Source organism: Terrapene carolina, unplaced genomic scaffold, assembly GCF_002925995.2.
Source record: "Terrapene carolina triunguis isolate 2854851 unplaced genomic scaffold, T_m_triunguis-2.0 Scaffold84, whole genome shotgun sequence".
NCBI classification, from domain to species: Eukaryota; Metazoa; Chordata; order Testudines; family Emydidae; genus Terrapene; species Terrapene triunguis.
In genome coordinates this window covers 20,648,422-20,669,633 of record NW_020664435.1, presented here as the reverse complement: position 1 = coordinate 20,669,633, position 21,212 = coordinate 20,648,422, and the positions used below count along the sequence as shown (strand labels likewise).

Sequence of the window (21,212 nt, the reverse complement as noted above, 5' to 3'; positions counted from 1 at the left end):
CTATCCCACTGTGTAGGAAAGATAGGAAGTATGGCAAGAGACCACTCTGGCTTAACCAGGAGACCTTCCATGATCTTAAAAAAAGAAAAAAAAAGTCCTACAAAAAGTGGAAACTAGGTCAAATTACAAAGGATGAATATAAACAAATAACTCAAGTATGTAGGGACAAAATTAGAAAGGCCAAGGCACAAAAGGAGATCAAACTAGCTAGAGACATAAAGGGTAACAAGAAAACACTACAAATACATTAGAAGCAAGAGGAAGACTAAGGACAGAGTAGGCCCATTACTCAATGAGGGGGGGAAAACAAGAACAGAAAATGTGGAAACGGCAGAGGTGCATAATGACTTTTTTCAGTTTTCACTAAGAAGGTTGGTGGAGATTGGACATCTAACAAAGTGTATGCCAGTGAAAATGAGCTAGGATCAGTGGCTAAAATAGGGGGGAAAAGTTAAAAATTACTTTAACAAGTTAGATGTCTTCAAGTTGCCAGGCCCTGATGAAATGCATCCTAGAATACTCAAGGAGCTGACTGAGGAGACATCTGAGCCATTAGCGATTATCTTTGAAAAGTCATGGAAGACAGGAGAGATTCCAGAAGACTGGAAAAGGGAAAATATAGTGCCAATCTATAAAAAGGGAAATAAGGACAACCCGGGGAATTACAGACCTGTCAGCTTAACTTCTGTACCCGGAAAGATAATGGAGCAAATAATTAAGAAATCAATTTGCAAACACCTAGAAGACAATAAGGTGATTAAGTAACAGCACGAATTTGTCAAGAAAAAATTGTGTCAAACCAACCTGATAGCTTTCTTTGACAGGGTAACAAGCCTTGTGGATGGGGGGGGAAGTAGAAGATGTGGTATATCTTGACTTTATTAAAGCTTTTGATACAGTCTTCCTAACTGTCAGGGTGGTTAAGCACTGGAATAAATTGCCTAGAGAGGTTGTGGAATCTCCCTCATTGGAGATTTTTAAGAGCAGGTGGGACAAACACCTTTCAGGGATGGTCTACATAATACTTAGTCCTGCCATGAGTGCAGGGGACTGGACTAGATGACCTCTTGATGTCTCTTCCAGTCCTGTGAGTCTATGATTCTAAGGGGGAGAACAGACTGTTCAAATTCCTCTCAATATCTTCATTCATGTATCGTGAAATTTTCTGAATTATTATCCAGTATTAAATGTGGAGAATCATCTCAAGAATACATTTGAATGCTTTCAAACTGTTTTTGTAAAAAGTAAAGTAATACTAAGGCATACTTTAAAAAAAAATTAAAATAATACATATTTGTTTTCATGTGTTTTGTGAATTTGCTGTTTGTGAAATATCCCAGTTGGAGGATACAGGAAACTGAAGTCTTCTTAATAATTATTGTACAACATGGTCAACAAGAATATAAATATACTCCATAGAGAAAATGTGTCTCACCTCTGAAGGAACCCAGGAGAAAGACTACCAGTCTCCAAGTCAATTCAATCGTTGATTTCTACATGGAAGGGTTCTAATTATGACAGAGGTATTTTTTGTGTGTATCCAACCTCGACTACAGCTACCAAACCATATCTGCCCACCAATCGGCTTCAAATGACAACAATTTCTGGTCAACACCAACCTGGCATGTATGTAAAACAAGTGAAAGACTCTCATTATATAACTGAAGGAAAAATGTGCTGATAAAGAAATATTACACAAAAGATTTGGATAGAAATTTGTTGAAGATATCTGTGTGAGACAGGGTGAGTGAATTTTAGGAGCACATAAGAAGAGTTTACTCAATGAATCATAGGACTGGAAGGGACCTTGAGAGGTCATCTAGCATTCATGGCAGGACTAAGTATTATCTAGATCATTCCTGACAGGTGTTTGTCTAACCTGCTACGATAAATGAAGGGAAGGGGGGAGCTTTTATGGACACCCAGCCAACCAGTTAGCTATAAAGTCCCTCTTGGTGGCTGTTCTCGGCTTGCTTTACCTGTAAAAGGGTTAACAAAGGCCCCCCAGGTAAAGGAAATGGAGTGGGCACCTGACCAAAAGAGCCAATGGGAGGGCTAGACCTTTTTAACATTGGGAAAAAACTTCCCTTTGTCTGGGTGTTGTGGTTCTCCGGAGAGCGGAGACACAGAGCAGCAACGGTGTAAACAGCTTTAAGCCAGGTATGATTATAGATTATCAATTCATACCTCGAACCTACTTACCTGAAGCCTCAGATATGTAAGTAAATTAGGGAATATCTAGAAAGACACGAGTAGGGTTATTTCTTTTATTTCTTATTGGCTTATGGACTCCTCTGTGCTAAAGGTTACAAGCAAACAAAAGCATCTGGGTTTAAGTTGAACCCCAAGAAAGCTATTTTGGCTGCTTGATTTTTGGAACTGCTCTTTTAAAATCTAGCAAAAGCCTAAGTTCCAGATGTATTTTTCTTTCTTATTGTTTTTAATAAAATTTACCTTTTTTAAGAACAGAATTGGATTTTTGGTGTCCTAAGAGATTTGTGCATATGTTGTTTAATTAGCTGGTGGCAACAGCTAATTTCCTTTGTTTTCTTTCTCAGCTCTTCCCTGGAGCGGGGGTGAAAGTGCTTGAGGGTACCCCACAGAAAGGAATTCCCAAGTGCGTCTTCCTGGGTTCCAAAAGGGGTTTTGCATTTGGGTGGTGGCAGCATTTATCAACCCAAGGTCAGAGAGAAGCTGTAACCTTGGGAGTTTAATACAAGCCTGGAGTGGCAAATATTAATTTTTAAAATCCTTATGGGCCCCCACTTTCAGCACTCAAAGTGCCAGGGTGGAGAATCAGCCTTGACACCTACTCTTAAAAATCTCCAATGATGGAGATTCCACAACCTCCCTAGGCAATTTATTCCAGTGTTTAACCACCTGGACAGTTAGGAAGTTTTTCCTAATGTCCAACCTAAACCTCTTTTGCTGCAATTTAAGCCTATTGCTTCTTGTCCTATCCTCAGAGGTTAACAACAACAATTTTTCTCCCTCCTCCTTGTAACAACCTTTTACATACTTGAAAACTGTTATCGTGTCCCTTCTCAGTCTTCTCTTTTCCGGACTAAACAAACCCAGTTTTTCCAATCTTCCCTCATAGATCGTGTTTTCTAGACCTTTAATCATTTTTGTTGCTCTTTCTCCAATTTGTCCACATCTTTTCTGAAATGTGGCACCCAGAATTGGACACAATACTCCAGTTGAAGCCTAATCAGCGCAGAGTAGAGCGGAAGAATTACTTCTCCTGTCTTGCTTACAACACTCCTGCTAATATATCCCAGAATGATGTTCGCTTTTCTTGCAACAGTGTTACACTGTTGACTCTCATTTAGCTTGTGGTCCACTATGATCCCCAGATCTCTTTCCTCAGTACTCCTTCCTAGGCAGTCATTTCCCATTTTGTATGTGTGCAACTGTCTGTTCCTTCCTAAGTGGAGTGCTTTGCATTTATCCTTATTGAATTTCATTCTATTTACTTCAGACCATTTCTCCAGATTATTCTGAATTATAATCCTATCCTCCAAAGCACTTGCAACCCCTCCCAGCTTGGTATCGTCCGCAAACTTTATAGGTGTACTCTCTATGCCATTATCTAAATCACTGACGAAGATATTGAATAGAACCAGACCGAGAACTGATCCCTGTGGGACACCACTCATTATGCCCTTCCACCATGACGGTGGACCACTGATGGATTACTCTCTGGGAACGGTTTTCCAGCCCGTTTTGCACCCACCTTATAGTATCTCCATCTAGTTTGCATTTCCCTAGTTTGTTTATGAGAAGGTCATGTGAGACAGTATCAAAGCTTAACTAAAGTCAAGATATACCACGTCTACTGCTTCCCCACATCCACAAGGCTTGTTACCCTGTCAAAGAAAGCTATCAGATTGGTTTGACATGATTTGTTCTTGAGAAATCCAGGCTGACGGTTACTTATCACCGTATAATATTCTAGATGTTTGCAAATTGATTTCTTAATTATTTGCTCCATTATATTTCTGGGTACAGAAAGATAATTGTGCAGTAACTGGTTCTTCAAGATGTGTCCTTCTCCCTCCCTCAATGGGTGCTCCACATTAGGTGCCCAGGTGCCTCAAGCCCTTGATTGGAGATTTTCTGTTAGCAATGTCCATTCAGCCCATGCATGCAGTATACACAACCTCATGCCGCACTTCAAGGGTATATAGGCTGTGTGGGTGAACCATCCTCAGGTCCTTCTCTATCTGAACATCCAACAAGAACAGTCCAAAGCAGAAGGGAAAGAGGGTGGGTAGTGGAGCACCCACAAGGTCAATCATCTTGAAGAACCAGAGTTACACTACAAAGAGAGTAACCTTTACTTCTTCAAGTAGAATACCTATGGGTGCTCCATTTCAGGTGACTCCTGAGCTGTATCCTCACAGAGATATATCTGCATATCTTAGACATGGAAATGTTTTTGAGTAAAACTGTGGAAGTTGCTTTCGATCTGTGATGCAGACAAAATTTAGGTGATTTTTTGATCCTATCCCAATAAAAGGCCAAAGCCCAGCCTACATCTAATGTGTGAAAGGATGTCTCCTGCTGAGATTTATGTGGTTTAGGAAAAAATAATAGTAGATTAATAGACTGGTTAAGATGGAAATCAAACAGCACCTTAAGAAAGCACTTTGGATAGGTCATAGGGAGACGTTGTCCTTGAAAAATACAAGTGGGCCGTCTGCCATCAAGGCTCCAATTTCTCCAACCCTGCGAGCTGACGTGATAGCTTCTAGGAAGGGTGTCTTCATATATACGTGAAGCAAGGAGTAGGTTGACATAGGTTAAAACGGAGGCTTCATAATGTATCTAAGTACCAGGCTGAGATCAAGTCAGTAGTATCCTTAACCTGAGGGTAAAGATTCCCCAGATTCCTAATAAGTCTCAAGAACATAGGGTGATCAAAAATAGAAAACCCCTCTAGTGGGGAATGAAATGCTGATATTGTGCAAGATGAACTTAATAGAGCTGATAAACCTGGTTGTTTTTAACTCCAGCAGATAATCCAAGATGGCTGAGAGCAGAGACGATTCAGGGATATGGTGGTGATGGTGACACCCGTGGTTGAACCTTTTCCATTTCTGAAAGTAAGTAATTCAAGTTGACTCCCTTCTAATGTTTAGTAATACTTGTTCTACTCCTGTCGAGCAGGTGGATTCTATTCCCGTGAACCTTCTAGGAACCATGCTTGGAGATGGAGAACTCCTGACTAACCTTGTTCATCGCTCTTAGAATTAGTGGTGTTGGAGGGAATGTAGAACAAGCCCTTTATCCAAAGAAGGAAAAATGCTTCTCCCAAAGAGAGGCAAATCCATGCCTTCTATTGAAAAAGAGGCACTTCCTGTTGCTGGATGTGGTGAATAAGTCACCTGTGGAAGTCCCCACTTCTGGATATCCCAAGAAGGATTTGAGAGAGTCCAACTCCCATTCATAGTGCTGAGAGAAGCATCTGCTCAGCATATTGTCAGGGACATTCTGGATTCCAGGAAAGTAAATGGATGATATTTACATGATGATGATACAGTTCCATAATATTACAACTTCAGTGCACAGGGAGGGGATCTTGATCTTCCGTTTGTTGATCTAGAACATGCAAGCCATATTGTCCATCAAGATTCTAATGGATTTGCCCTTGATGAGGGGTAGGAACTAAAGGGAGGTGATGTCTGGCCAGGGAGTACACTGCCGCTAGCCACATTTGAAGAGGGTGCAGTCTGAGCTTCGCATGGCGGACAACATAAGTGCATGCTGCCATGTGACCCAATAGTCTGAGGGCTGGTCCACACTACCCGCCTAATTCGGCGGGTAGAGATTGATCTTCTGGGATCGATTTATCGCGTCTCATCTGGACGCGATAGATCGATCCCAGAAGCGCTCCCCCGTCGACTGCGGAACTCCTGCTCGCTGAGAGGAGGAAGCGCTGTCGACGGGGGAGCCTGCCTGCGCCGTGTGGGCCCGAAGTAAGTACTTTTAGTTTGATATAGGAAACGTCGACTTCAGCTACGCTATTCTCGTAGCTGAAGTTGCGTTTCCTATATCGATTCCCCGCCCCAGTGTGGACCAGCCCTGAGACAGACCCAGGCCATGGTGAGTGGATGTGCTGTGACACTGGCAATTAGATGAGACATTGCCCTGAACCTGGCCTCTGGCAGAAACGCTCTGGCTCGGGTAGAGTTGAGTACCGCCCTGATAAACTCTATCCGTTGGACCAGGACTAAAGTTGATTTTTGTTTGTTTCTCAGCAGGCCCAGAGCCCGACAAATGGCTTGCAGCATTTCAATGCTGTGTTAGACTTGGGCCCTGGAGTGGCCCTTGATGAGCCAGTCGTCAAGGTATGGGTAAACCTGGATACCCCAATGCCTGAGGTAGGCCACCACCAGTGACACGCATTTCATAAACACGCTTGGCGCTGTTTCCAGGCCAAATGGGAACACTGCAAATTGGTAGTGGGCGGTCCCAACTATGAAACGTAGGAACCATCTGTGAGCGTGGAATATCGATATGTGAAAGTAAGCTTCTTTCAAATTGAGGGTGGCATACCAGTCTCCTGGATCCAGGGAAGGAATGATGGAGGTCAGGGAGACCATGTGAAACTTCAACTTCTTGAGATACTTGTTGAGGTTCCGCAGGTTGAGGATGGGCCATAGACTCCCCTTTGGCATCAAAAGTAGTGGGAGTAAAACTCCTTGCCCCTTAAATGCAGTGGGACTTAGACGGCTCCCACCTACAGAAGGCCTTGCACCTCCTGAACGAGCAGATGCTCATGAGAAGGGTCCCTGAAGAGGGAGGGTGGGAGGGATAGAAATAAACTGGAAAGTATATCCCCCTGCTACTGTGCTGATGACCCACTGGTCCAATGTTATAGAGGCCCAGGCAGGGAAGAAGGGGGACAGACGGTTGGAAAATAACAGGGGAGCAGGACACAGGCTATGTCACCCTCAAAATGCTTGCTTACCACCTAGTTGGTTATGGGTGGAGCTCGAATGAGCAGAGGATGCCGGCTTTTAGGTTTTCAGTTTGTTTTTCTTCATCTAAGTCAACCAACTTTTGAGTACCTTGTATGCATTGCGTTTTACAGGACAGGCAGTCATCAGCGCTGATGCCAGCATCCCTTTACAGACCTGCTAGCAGGAACTACACCTTTACCCCGACAGAACGCTGTCCTCGGGAGCCAAAAAATCTTACCGCGTTATAGGTGAAACCGGGTTATAACGAACTTGCTTTGATCCGCCGGAGTGCACAGCCCTGCCCCCCCGGAGCGCTGCTTTACCACGTTATATCCGAATTCACGTTATATCTGGTCGCGTTATATCGGGGTAGAGGTGTATTTACCCTACGCTTGATGCAAGTGAAATCATTCAGGTATCAACTGCAACATATCTGTTTTCTTGTAACAAGTTTTTTACCAAATCTATTTCACAGGAAGTTAGCTTCTGATTGTTCTAAATTTAACTAAGAGTTCTGACACTGCAGTGTACTTTTTAAAAAAACATTCCACAAATACTTACCAATTCAAAAATTAATAAATTATTTCAAAAAGAATATTCCTACCTTCTCTGATAAGTACTGCTCATAAATTCCAACTGCAGCTGCTCTTAATAGGCCTTTGGTTTGATTAGTCTGATGTTTTCCATCTCTCTGCCGGCTTAGTAACACCTCCAGCTGTTGCTGTGCTGTAACCCTGTACCCTTCCACTGTCATCCAGAAGAAGAGATGTGCTTGGCCTCCAGTCTGCTGCATGTAATCTACAAAATCAATCATCATTATTGTAATTATACCTGTTAGGATAAAAACACATCTTAAGAACTCACGCATCCTGATGTAAAAAACGACTAGGTCAGAAACATTAACTAAATTAGGAATAAGCTTCAAGATTTGATTATGGTTTTGGATAAGACTATAACATTGACACTCAGAGTCACTGTAAGAAACGCCCCCCAACGCCCTATAGGATACTCATAAGACTTCATCAAAAAGCAAAGTCTGGAGGAAAGTATAGAACTAGGGCTGTGTTTTATATTAAAAAATGAGCACATCACATCTTAATTGTAGCCACAGCCATATGAGATATAATAGGGACTGTGCGCAGCATGGTAGGAGCCAAGAGGAAATTGAGCCTGAGGTAAAACTGGGTCCCTTCACAGAAGTCTAAAAGTTAACTTTTATTTAATCCTTGCAATGTCAGGGCACAACAGAATAAACTGACATTATGTGAAACTTGTAAATGAACTTCACTCCTTTATCAATTTTGTAATTTACTGAAGATGCCAACAATCTAAAGACAGACATTCTTAGTCTTGCATATGAATACATTTTAGAGATATTAAAACTAATGCTTTTTAAAAGTTTCTATAAACAAAAGGACATTTTTGGCGCCTTCTACAAGGATTTGCAATCCTCCAAATTCTGGCATAGTGGATACTACCATAAATAGTCTCAATAGGACTACCTAGAGTATGAGGCAATGCAGAGGCGACATGTGGGGTCATGTCCCGTCCCCCCCAGATTTCGCTGGCTGGGCCCCTTCCCTGTCTGGCAGCTCCACAGGGAGAGGCAGCAGAAGACACCTGGGAGTTGCAGGGAGGGGCCACTAAGGGTAAGAGGGGATGTGACTCAAACTGTTGAGGGGGTGGGAGAGAACCTTTAAATTGTGCCCCACCACTATCAACAGGTACCAGTCATCTCTGAAGCAATATGGTCATAATTTAAGAAATTTGTTCAATTTAAGAGATATTACCAGCCAGCAATATTCCTATTTCAAAAGGAAGGAATCTCCAGACAGATAGAATCTTTCAAAAATAAATTTAAGTGACACCACTGTAAACATTCACTGAATCAGTCTTGTGGTTAAATCTCTATGTCTGAAAACTCTTTCAAGCTGACTTTAACATGAAGTATGAAGTTAAGAATAATATCAGTTTAACCTGAACTCATCATGGCAAAGACTAAGTTTCAATTTCTCCGAAAAGTATCATGTATAGTTATGGCACAAGACACAAATGTGTATTAGTTCATATGCATGTTCTTACCTCAGAAAAAATAATCTTTTTTTCCCCCAAAGTTAGAATTTTCTTACCCATAAAAAATTGTAGTGCAACATTGTCTACCAGAATGTTGTCCAGAGGGACTGTGCAAAGTTTTCCAAAGTTTGCTGCCAGTTTCACAGTATCTATTTCCTGTACAATATAGGATACAGCATTGATAAGTTAATATATTATTTTTATTAACTTTTTATATTTTTTAAATTACTATCAAAAAGTGTTTATATAATGTAAACAGATTTACTTTAACTACAGCAAACTGTTTGGGGTTTGTTTGGTTTGGTTTTTAAAATGCTAGTTTACAGGATCACTGCTATCGCCACAATTTTTTGTTTGTGTAATTACTTATAACAGTGTTTGTTTACAGCATATATGATTCATGCCCTCTGGAGAATTGGATTCTACCCCTGCCATAGAATTCCTGTGGGCAAGTATTTTAAACCTAACTGTTCACAAGTGGCCACTAAGTGTGTAGATAAGAAAATGTTCATCACAACCTTCTGAAATATTTTCTAAAGAAATTATTAGAGCCATCTTAAAAATGATCTGACAACCTCAAATTCTGCAGTCAATTCATCAGCACTCCATGATATATAATATGATATAGATCTGTCTGCACTGATATCTGACTTCCATTAATTATTTTATTGATTATATTACAGTAGTGTCAGGGGCCCAAGTCATGGACCAGAGTCCTACTTGTTAGGTACTGTGTTGGTCAATAAGCACAACCCACATCATCTTTATGCCCCATCCAAGCTTAAAGCTCAACTAATGGAGTCCCAAGAAACAGGACAAAGTCAGATATGCTACAGTAAGAATGCCAACAGTTTTTCAAACGTCACAAGAAGTAGAAGCTGGAGACTAGGTGGCAACTGGAGAGGCTGTTAGAACAGAGTAAGCAAGTCAGATGAATTTCTGATACACAAGAACTTCCAAGCAGTGCAAAATACCATTGGTACTTTTAAACAAGTGACAGTCTGAACAACAAACTGTACTTCAAAAGAGAACACTACTACCAATAAATAGGCAGCAACATTATGAACTCCTACAGCTGAAAAACAGGGACTTGATCTAAGGGCCTCCAGACTGAGCTGCTTGCTGCATGAACTTCCTAATCAGAAGCAGGAATTCAACTGATGATGTAGAGAAGCTAAATCCCAGGAGATGAACTCATGTGTCAGAGAAACTGTTTTCTCTTAATTCTTAACTTCATTAGTCAGCTATGCAGCTTACTTCAGTTCTTTTCTAATTGGAAGAGTTTAAAACCAAGATCATTTAAAAATATAGTCAAGATTTTGAAAGGTTTGAAAATAAATCTGAAATATGCAATAGTTATATGTAGCATAATAGCTATATATTTATAAATATAGCACTACATAACATTTTATAATAAAAATAATAATTAATGGAGATATCCTATCTCCTAGAACTGGAAGGGACCTTGATAGGTCATCGAGTCCAGCCTCCTGCCTTCACTAGCAGGACCAAGTACTGATTTTGCCCCGGATCCCTAAGTGGCCCCCTCAGGGATTGAACTCACAACCCTGGGTTTAGCAGGCCAATGCTCAAACCACTGAGCTATCCCTCCCCCTCTAACAGAAGCTTTGATAGGTGAATTTTCCATATAAAGTTGAAAGTATGATGGTGCAACTTTAGCTACACAATTATTCAGTATATATACTAAACAGTATAAGCTCAAGGGCTATAGTCATATTTTTCCCTTAATGAACTAGAGAGATATTGTGACAATTTCTAGCAAGTCTTTGACAATTTCACATTATCATTTACAATTAAAAACAAACATCAGAAAGAGTATTAATAGAAAAATAGTACTTACTTTTCCTGACTGCAATCTCTGTATTCTTGAATCACATACTTTAACAACATATAATAAGCTGTTTATTTGATTTTTTATAGTATTGATATCTGAAAACAAAACATCACAAGAACTAAGACTAAAGAGGACTGAAGTAGAAACAAACTAGTGATTAAACAATTGATTTGAAGTATATCATCAATTTAAACACACTTTTAAAAGATACATATCATTTTTTCTTGTTTTGGTCTTATGTAAGGACACCTACCAGAATGGACATCACTGTCAATATTTACAGTGAAGTGGGATTTTTTTTTAGTTTTTTTTTTCCAATTTAATTTCTACTGGAAGAACTGAATTGCAGTTAAGTAGTCTTTTTCCTTCCATCCTCAATATAACTTTCAGTTATTATTTAAAAAGTTGAGAGTAATACATCATCAATAGATGAAGCACTACTGAAAGTCAGAACCAGTCAGGCAGGTTTCAACCAGGACATTTGACTTTTATTAAAATATTAATTTTGTTAGAACAAAACCTATCAAGACACATGATTACTGTTACAAACTATGATAATGGCCACCACAGAAAGGGGAATACAGATGGAGGAAATCAGTCTTTGATCTTAAGCATCAAAGAAAACTCAGGTTTGAATCTTTCACATAACATTTTTAATAGCACTCATAATTAACACTATTTAGTAAGGTAAGAGTTCAAAAATCTGTTAGGCAAAAGCTATTTTATTTCTTCATTAAAATAAAAATACTAACCATCTCCTGCTGTATCTAAGGATCGAAGATATTGCAGTTCTTCTCCAGCCTTATCTCTTACTGCTTCCAGCTCCCCTACATTGTCACTTAATTTAATAACATTCATGAAGGCCTCATAGTTACAATTGGAATCACGAATCTGAAATAGCCAGAAAATGTACAACCCAAATTATGCAGAAGAGAAAAAAATCTATGCATAGTGTATGCTTCTTCATGGTGAACTGGAATCAGAGAATTAAGGGAAAATTGTAATTTTAACATATACTGTATAGTGCCATCACTTTAAAAGCATCACAGTTCATGGCAGCCATGAAATTCAAACTGCTTTCTTAGGATTGTGCCGTCTATGGAGAAATAAATCCTTGTGGCAGTTTAAACCTCTGAACTTGGTTTTCAATTAGGAAATTCTATTTGAACCTGTAGACTTTTTAAATTAAAAGCTAAATTTTTTAAAAGAAATTGTAAGAACTTTCTGTTCTGAACAAAGACCAGATTGTGGGGGCCGACAGTAATTATGTGCCTGTCATGTTTAAAGCAACAGATTCTGTCATTTTGCTATCACATACAGATCCACACTTGTGTGTTTTGAATTGTTGTTCCTGGCATCAGGAATGATATAAAGACCCTACAGCATTTAAGGTTTCCCCACATTCTATCAAGGAAAAAGGTCAGAACTGTAAGGAGTGGGGATGTGTATAATTGTTTATTAAGACAGGAATGGTCCCATGGACAACCAAGACATATTTCACCTCAGAACACACACAAATTCTGAAAGTTTAAGACCTCACATTTAAAATCCCCTTCTTGAATATTACAGATCTAGAGGTCTCTCTCTACATGCTAAAACAAAAGGTCAGACACTGAGAACTTGCAGTTCATGGGGAGTGTGAGCTAAGGCACCTTTAAGCCACCATGTTAAAAAAGTCTGGTGACGTTTTCTTTGAAAATCTGTCATGCCCCGTCCATTTGCTTTGGAGCAGGGACTTGAAATTCGCAGGGGCAGACATTGTTTTAGGGATGTGCTCTGGGTTGTGTCTGTGAAAATCTGCCTAAATTTGACCAAGTTATAAGTCTTGAAAAATGAAAGTTTGAGCACATTCAGTAGAGACAACTTGGATTTCAGCAGCTAAATTTCCCAAAGGTTTTGTCTACTTTGCACATGCTCTAGCTTGAAGCTAAGCAGGGCTTTCCCTGCAATTGCAGCTCTGAGCTGCTGTGCTAGGTCCAGACATTTGAACTGAGTCCAGGGAGACTCTCTCTCCTGTGCTGTCAATGATCCCTCTGCTGGCCCCAGACAGTATGCAGAAGGAAGCTGCCTGATTAGAAAGTGGAGGGGACAAGAGCCAGACCTGCAGGAAGAAGAGGGGAATGGACTGGGACAAGGAGTCAGAAGGGGCAGGGCAGAAAATGAGACTGGGAGTCTGGCTGGGCAAGGCGTCTGGGGACAAAGAACCAAGATATGTGGGGAACTGGGACTGGCTGGACAATGAGACTGGGACGGGGATTTCGGTGGGATGATACAATGAGGAGACACCTGAGGAGTGGAGACTGGGGTTAGCAAGATGATGAAAGTGGCACTCACTGGGAAAAGAAATGAAGAGAGGAGGAGTGGAAGAGTGAGGACTGGGGAGAGGTTTGGGGGGAGCAAAAAGAGTTGAACTTGGAGGGAATGGGCAGAAAAGTCTGTGGCAACACTCCCCTCCTGGAATGGAATCTAAGATTCCTGAGTTTCACCATTCCTCTGCTGGGAGCAAACATCTCCAAAACCCATCCCCATCTAGTGCTGTTCCACATAAAAGATGACAACTTACTACCACTACCAGTTACACCATGACCTCAAATGGCTGACGATCTGAAAGATCAGTAGGTTCCAATGCTGCTGATTACTTGAGTGCTCCTTCAGCATCTCAATCGTACAGTGGCCCCACTGATTGTTTTGCAGGCTGACTGCTTCTAATGTACTTAAACTGCTATTAGTTTTTATTTCATCTGTCATTCTTAAAGCCCTTAAGAAAGCATGCCTCCAAATGAAGTAGTTATGAGAAATATTAATAATGTTAATAATGTTACTGAATTTATCTTTATCATAGTATTATGATCTACTGTTACTGTTTTTATCTTCCATGTAACACTAAAACAATTCCCAAAATTCTTACAAATATAGTTTTCGACCAACCAAAATCTGTTGCTCCATTAAAAATGTCTGTCTACTCTCATTCCATTAAAAATGATTGAGAACATTCAAGTTGCAGTTAAACACTTAAAAGTCACGCAACTAAAAGTATACGGTTGCATATGCACTTTACCTCTGCCCTTTTGTGCATAATTTAGGTGACCTCTTTACTATGAGCCTTAGGAACTGTGCAGCTTTAACCTTTAACAGCAGGATGCATGTTAAATTATACATCAGCTCACAACTAAATGTTTCACTGTGTTGTGTGCAAGTGCAGACTTCCTTAGCTGTGCATCATGATTAGGAAAGTACTGTGCATGTGCAAAGTGTGATTTAAGATGTGTCATGTCTATTCCAACCCAAAACTAAATTTTTGATGCAACTCTCACAAGCATTTTTCAATAAAGGCATTTCCACAAGAAATACTGCAGAACTAGACCCCTCAAAACACTTTACCAGGGGTCGGCACCCCATGTTGCACGACGGACACTTAACAAAATTACCGTACTTTGTGACGGACATGGGAGGGGGGAGGGAGAAGAGAGAGGAGGTATGTCATTCAGTCATTCAATTTTTTGAAAAATTAACATGGACCTCAAAATTTTTACCAGACACTTGTGTCCATGTACAGATACGTTGCTGACCTCTGCACTTCACTATAACAAAATTAATAACAAAATTAATTCTTGAAGACAAATTACTTTCCTCCTTAATTTGACTATACTCAATTTTTACTCAAACTATTTGAAAAAGTTCACCTGCATGTAGAGAGCAAGCTTAGAAACTATCATCCTGAAAAAACAAAGTTTGAGAAAGTTATAAAGCCACCAAAGCAGGGAATTAGAATGGGAATTCTTATGCAACATTAACAACTACCACTTTTACTCTAATGATGTACTATTACAAATTGTATTTCCACTAAACCAACCATGCTTAGAGAGCACAGGAAAAGAGAATAGGAATGTGTTTACAGATGAATATTCTGGAAATACTACTGAAGCACTAAAAAGCTTACCATCCATATGACATACTGATTAATATAATCAGGATCACTGAGCTGGTTTATTAATGGAAGAAGAATTCCTCGGGCGAGGATTTCCTGAAAAATGAAATGTAATACAATTGAAATCTGTCCTCTATATCTAAAAAGTGACAAATGGTTTACTCAAAAAACTATCAAATTTTACTATGAATTCAACGTAAAGCTTCTATTTGAGTAACAAGTGAAACTTCAAGCATATTAAGAACAAACTTAAAAACAAATTATGAAACAAAAAAATTAAAGAAAATTAGGTTTATTTCTCAGGACTCACTCTCCACACCCAAAGGTAAATTCTTGTGATAAATAAAGAATGTTAGATCTCTTAATCTGCTGTGTGCCCAGTACAGAAACTAGGCATCTGACCTCAAGGAAGACAGCCTAAATATCACAGCGATAGGAACCTTAGAGAAATATGACGAATGAAACACTCATCCCCATAAGATTTTAAGAATTTTAGTACTAGTTGGACAAGAATACAATGGTGACCATTGAAAAACATTTACCTTCTATAGTATCTGCAGTCTCAGTTATTTCCCATTTTAAGTATATCAGAGTTACAGTATCACAAAAACCATTGAGTGATGTCAGTAGGTAAATATTGACTTTTTAACAGTATTGCACATCCAAAAGTCACTCATATCTCTAACAAATGTCATCTAGAATTGTTCACCAATGTCATATAAAAAGTCAACACCTCCACATGAAAACATGTATCTAACCTATTATGTTGAAAAGTATCATCTGGTATTAATATAATAGCTGATGATTGCATTTTATACAACACGCAAAATCAGTGACCTAGATCTAAATCTCTTTTATAATATATATGACTGGAAGTCTTAGGGTGAAATATAAATCCTAAATTTACCCTGACAAAGTATCGCATGATCTTGTTCTGGAAGTCTCCAGGAGGTAGCAATAAATACAGTAACACCTCACACAGATCCCTTAGGAATCCTAGGGAAAAACAACAACAAAATATCAATCCAATATAGAGTAGTGACAACACTACATGTTCCCTTCCATTATTCTCATGTAAGAAAAAAAGCTTTAGTTTATGGACTGAATTTGAAAGTATTAAATATACTTTTCAATGATTCTCAAACTTTTAAGTTTTATTTTTCTACTTTATATAAACATATGCAACTATCTTCAAATCTTACAATGCAAATGACTTTACTGATTTTATATATATTGACTAGAATGGATGGATGTGTGCATGGTCTTAACTTTCACAGAAACAGCTATTCCCCTTCAGTGCATTTTTTTCATACTTATGCATAGAGCAATTCAGGATTTTTTCAACAAAACAGTTTTTTGTTGGAAAAGGCAAGCTAGTTGAAACAAACACTTCGTAGGAATGAATCAGTTTCCATTAAACTTTCATTGGGAAGTTTCTCTGGTCCAGGATATGAGAGAAAGACCCAGAATAGCTAATGGTCCAGTGGTCAGGGCACTCATGTGGGATACCCTGATTCAAATCCCTGCTCTGAATCAGACAGAGCAGAGATGTGAACCTGGAGGAGAATGCCTGGCTGTGAGGATGGAGTTGACAGAAGGGCTTAGGCTTCCTTGACCATGAGATGCTATTCCAGGAAGAAGGACTGCTAAGCAGAGATGGGGTCCGCTTATCAAGGAAGGGGAAGAGCATATTTGAATACAGACTGGCTAACCTAGTGAGGAGGGCTTTAAACTAAGTTTGATGGGGGCAGGTGACAAAAGCCCAGAGGTAAGTCAAAAAACATGGGAGAAGGGTTGGAATGTGGGGGAGACCATGAGCCATTATAGCAGGGATAAGGGAGAGATATGAGAGAACACACGGGGAAATCAAATCAGTATCTTAGATGTCTGTATACCAATGCGAGAAGTATGGGGAATAAGCAGGAAGAATTCAAAATGCTAGTTAATAAACATAGTTGGCATCACAGATTAATACACATGACTAGAACATTGGTATAGAAGGATACAGCTTGCTCAGGCAAAAAGGGAGGAGGTATTGCCTTATAAATTAAAAATATACACTCTTGGACTGAGGTTGAGATGGAAAAAGAAGACAGACTTGTTGAAAGGATAAAAGGGGTAAAAAAAACAAGGGTGATTTCATAATAGGGGTCTACTACAGACCACCTAACCAGGAAGAAGAGGTGGATGAGTTTTTTTAAAAAAACAACTAACAAAATCATCTAGAGCATGGGACTTGGTGGTGATGGGGGACTTCAACTACTCAGACATCTGTTGGGAAAATAATGCAGATTATCCAACAAGTTCTTGGAATGTATTGGAGACAATTTTTTTTTATTTCAGAAGGTGGAGAAAGCTACTGAGAGAGGCTGTTCTAGATTTGATTTTGACAAATAGGGAGGAACTGGTTGAGAATTTGAAAGTGGAAGGCAGCTTGGGTGAAAGCAATCATGAAATGGTAGCATTCACCATTCTCAGCAACGGTAGAAGGGAAAACAGAACAATAAAGAATGGATTTCAAGAAGGCAGACTTGAGCAAATTCAGGGAGTTGGTAGTGAAGATCCCATGGGAAGCAAGTCTAAAGGGAAAACATGTCAACAGAGCTGGCAGTTTTTCAAAGAGACATTATTAAGGGCAAACTATCCCACTGTATAGGAAAGATAAGAAGTATGGCAAGAGACCACCTAGGCTTAACCAAGAGATATTCAATTATCTGAAACTCAAAAGCAAGTCCTACAAAAAGTAGAAACTAGATCAAATTACAAAGAATGAATATAAACAAACAACACGAGTATGTAGGGACAAAATTAGAAAGGCTAAGGCATAAAACAAGATTAAACTACCTAGACACACAAAAGGTAACAAGAAAATATTCTTCAAATACATTAGAAGCAAGAGGAAGACCAAGGACAGGGTAGACCCATTACTCAATGGGGGGGGGGGGGCAAGGCATGCAACACTAGAGAATGTGGAAATGGCAGAAGTGCTAAATGACTTTTGTGTTTCAGTTTTCACCAAAAAGATTAGTAGCAATTGGACATCTAACAAAGTGAATGCTAGTGAAAATGAGGTAGGATCAGAGGTAAAATAGGAAAAGTACAAGTTAAAAATTACTTCAACATTTTTTCAAGCCACCATTTGCCCAATGAAATACACCCTAGAATACTCAAGTAGCTGACTGAGGAGATATCTGAACCTAGAGATTATCTTCGAAAAGTCTTGGATGACGGGAGAGATTCCAGAGGACTGGAAAATGGAAAAAAATACTGTTGATCTACAAAAAGGGAAATAAGGACAACCCAGGGAATTACAAACCAGTCAGCTTAACTTCTGTACCCAGAAAGATAATGGAGCAAATAATTAAGAAATCAATTTGCAAACACTAGAATATAATAAGGTGATAAACAACAGCATGGATTTGTCAAGAAAAAAAATCACATCAAACCAACCTGATAGCTTTCTTTGACAGGGTAACAAGTCTTGTGGATGGGGGGGGAAGTAGTAGATGTGGTATATCTTGACTTTAGTAAGGCTTTTGATACGGTCTCTCAAGACCCTCTCATAAACAAACTAGGGAAATACAACTTAGATCAGAGGTCCCCAAAGTGTGGGGCGTGCACCCCCTGGGGTGGGGGGGCACGGAGCAATGTCTGGAGGGGCACAGCAGGGAGGGAGCACCACCCAGCCCCTCCATGTCTCCAGCTCTGCTCCGGTCCGGCCCCCAGCCGCATTCCCGGCTCCCGACCCTGCACCTGGCCCCATACCCAATCTCAGCTCTGCTCCGCTCCTGGCCCCACGACAGTCCCCAGCCTCGGCCACTGGCCGGGGCTCTATTCCCAGCCCAGGACCAACGCTGGGGGCAAGGCCAGGAGCAGAGCTGCACCTGGCCACTGGCCCAGCTGCGGCCCCAGACCCACCCCCAGTTGCAACCCCCTTACCCAGTCCACGTCCCCCTCACTCTACCACAGCTGCAGCCCCACTCCCGGTCCCAGTTCTGGGGGTACGCAACCCTCAAAAGTTTGGGGACCGCTGACCTAGATGGATCTACTCATAACTGGTTGGAAAACCATTCCCAGAGAGTAGTTATCAGTGGTTCACAGCCAAGCTGGAAGGGGATATAGAGTGGGGTCCCACAAGGATCAGTTCTGGGTTCGGTTCTGTTCAACATCTTAATGGCACAGAGAATACACTTACTAAGTTTGTGGACGATACAAAGCTGCTTTGGAGGATAGGATTAAAATTCAAAATGATCTGGACAACCTGGAGAAATAGTCTGAAGTAAGTAGGATGAAATTCAATAAGGACAAATGCAAAGTACTCCACTTAGGAAGGAACAATCAGTTGCATACATACAAAATGGAAAATAAGCACCTACGAAGGAGTACTGCGGAAAGGGATCTGGGGGTCACAGCAGATCACAAGCTAAATACAGGTCAACAGTGTAACACTGTTGCAAAAAAAGAAACATTCTGGGATGTATTAGCAGGAATGTTGTAAGCAAGACACAGGAATCTATTCCATGCTGATATAGCCTCAACTGGAGTAGTGTGTCCAGTTCTGGGTGCCACATTTCTGGAAAGATGTGTACAAATTGGAGAAAGTCCAGAGAAGAGCAACAAAAATGATTAAAAGTCTAAAAAACATGACCTATGAGGAAAAATTGAAAAAATTGGTTTCATTTAGGCTGGAAAACAGAAGACTGAGGGCAGGCCATGATAACAGTTTTCAAGTACATAAAGGGTTGTTACAAGGAGGAGGGAGGTAAATTGTTCTCGTTAACCTCTGAGGATAGCACAAGAAGCAATGGGCTTAAATTGCAGCAAGAGAGGTTTAGGTTCGACATTAGGAAAAACCTCCTAAATGTCAGGATAGTTTAGCACTGGAATAAGTTGCCCAGGGAGATTGTGGAATCTCTGTCATTGTCTAACCTGCTCTTAAAAATCTCCAAACACCTGTCAGGGATGGTCTAGATAATACTTAGTCCTGCCATGAGTGCAGGGGACTGGACTAGATGACCTCTCAGGGCCCCTTTCACTCTACGATTCTCTGATTCCTACAACCCAAAAGTGCCCTAATCACTAGGCTACACAGTCAAACTCTCTCTCTCTCTCGTTCTAACCCAATGAATAGTTATTTATTCAAAATGGAATGGTTCCAACGGGAAAGAGAGATCCACCCCAGAAAAGCCAATAGCATGACGTTTAGCGCACTCACATGGGAGACCCAGATTCAAGTCCCTGCTCTGAACCAGGCAGTAACTGTACTATTAATGACATAAAATTTCTTGTAACTATTATTGATTTTTTATTTTTTAAACAAAACAGATCCTTGTTTCTTCATCCAGATGACGGTCTGATGTTAGATGTAGAATTAACTAGCCTCTCCCTCCTCCCGCCCCCCACCTATAAAGGGAAACCATGAACTTGAAAAAAGTCACATTTCCATCAAATTCTTTCAGCCCTCATTACATATATTGTCACTGCCACTAAAAGTATAATAGTGACATGCACCAATCAAGAAATACATGAAATATGTCAAAACTGGTTGCAATGAAGTTAACAGCTTAGCTTTGAATCTCTTCCATGTAATTGGCTGATGCCGTAACTAACATAGCTTAATGTAGCAACACAACCCTTAGAAAATAATCATTAGAAAAACCTTCTTCATCTTTGGGAGAAGTGCAGACTAGATCACGACAGACTTCCTTCTCCATTTCAACTTCAACCTTAAAGAATGTATCTACAAGGTCTTCTGCTGTACCTACACAAAAGACATTAGAAGATATTTATGAACATGAAAGACTTTTGTAAGTCACTAGTAATTCAATACAAATAAAAAAATTGTTTGGATGAAGTGAAGAATAGAGAAATTTGCTATGCAGGGTCAACAACAAAAAAGTCAAATGCATTTTAAATTATGGCAATACCTTTCATTTGATCATCTTTTTCTGTTATCCTTTGTTGAGCTTTTCTGAATACTCGAAGATGAGTGGCAAAATCATCAACAAGTCGTGTGGTGAAATAAGGCTGCCAGTCCATTTCTTTTGACCTTACAGAAAACAGACTATACATCAACAAAAAATTTTAAAGCAGAATAAAATGCTAATTTCTTTTAATGTTAATGTCAACAGTAGTTATCTAAGGACTTGAGAATTATAATTTAGTATTACATTTCTGAAAGCCTGTACAATTACTATATGAACAATCAACAGTATGGTCCTGCTGTAACTTATCAGCTCAGGGAGGTCTACAGAAGGCTACACAAAAGGGTTACTTTGACACACTCAAATACACATTTCCATGTTTAGCTTGTTTGTTCGTACAACACTAGAAAGCTTTAGATCAACAAAAACAACACACATGGAGGACGAGAAAAAGCTTAAATGAT

General features: G+C 39.9%; 1 protein-coding gene across 5 annotated transcripts in view; it reads right to left on the bottom strand.

Moving 5' to 3' along the window:
- Positions 1–21,212, bottom strand: part of SNX13 (sorting nexin 13) — a 153,417-nt gene that overhangs the window by 55,690 nt on the left and 76,515 nt on the right. For 4 of the 5 annotated variants that reach the window (XM_024219713.3, XM_024219717.3, XM_024219716.3 and 1 more), the window contains 8 exons: positions 20,752–20,888; positions 20,484–20,585; positions 15,732–15,820; positions 14,837–14,920; positions 11,649–11,787; positions 10,903–10,991; positions 9,098–9,197; positions 7,573–7,766 (listed from right to left, as the gene is read on the bottom strand). In XM_024219713.3, coding sequence (XP_024075481.2) covers positions 7,573–7,766; positions 9,098–9,197; positions 10,903–10,991; positions 11,649–11,787; positions 14,837–14,920; positions 15,732–15,820; positions 20,484–20,585; positions 20,752–20,888 — 934 coding nt within the window. The remainder of the gene's footprint in view (positions 1–7,572; positions 7,767–9,097; positions 9,198–10,902; positions 10,992–11,648; positions 11,788–14,836; positions 14,921–15,731; positions 15,821–20,483; positions 20,586–20,751; positions 20,889–21,212) is intronic. The other variant, XM_024219715.3, reaches the window with a different exon arrangement.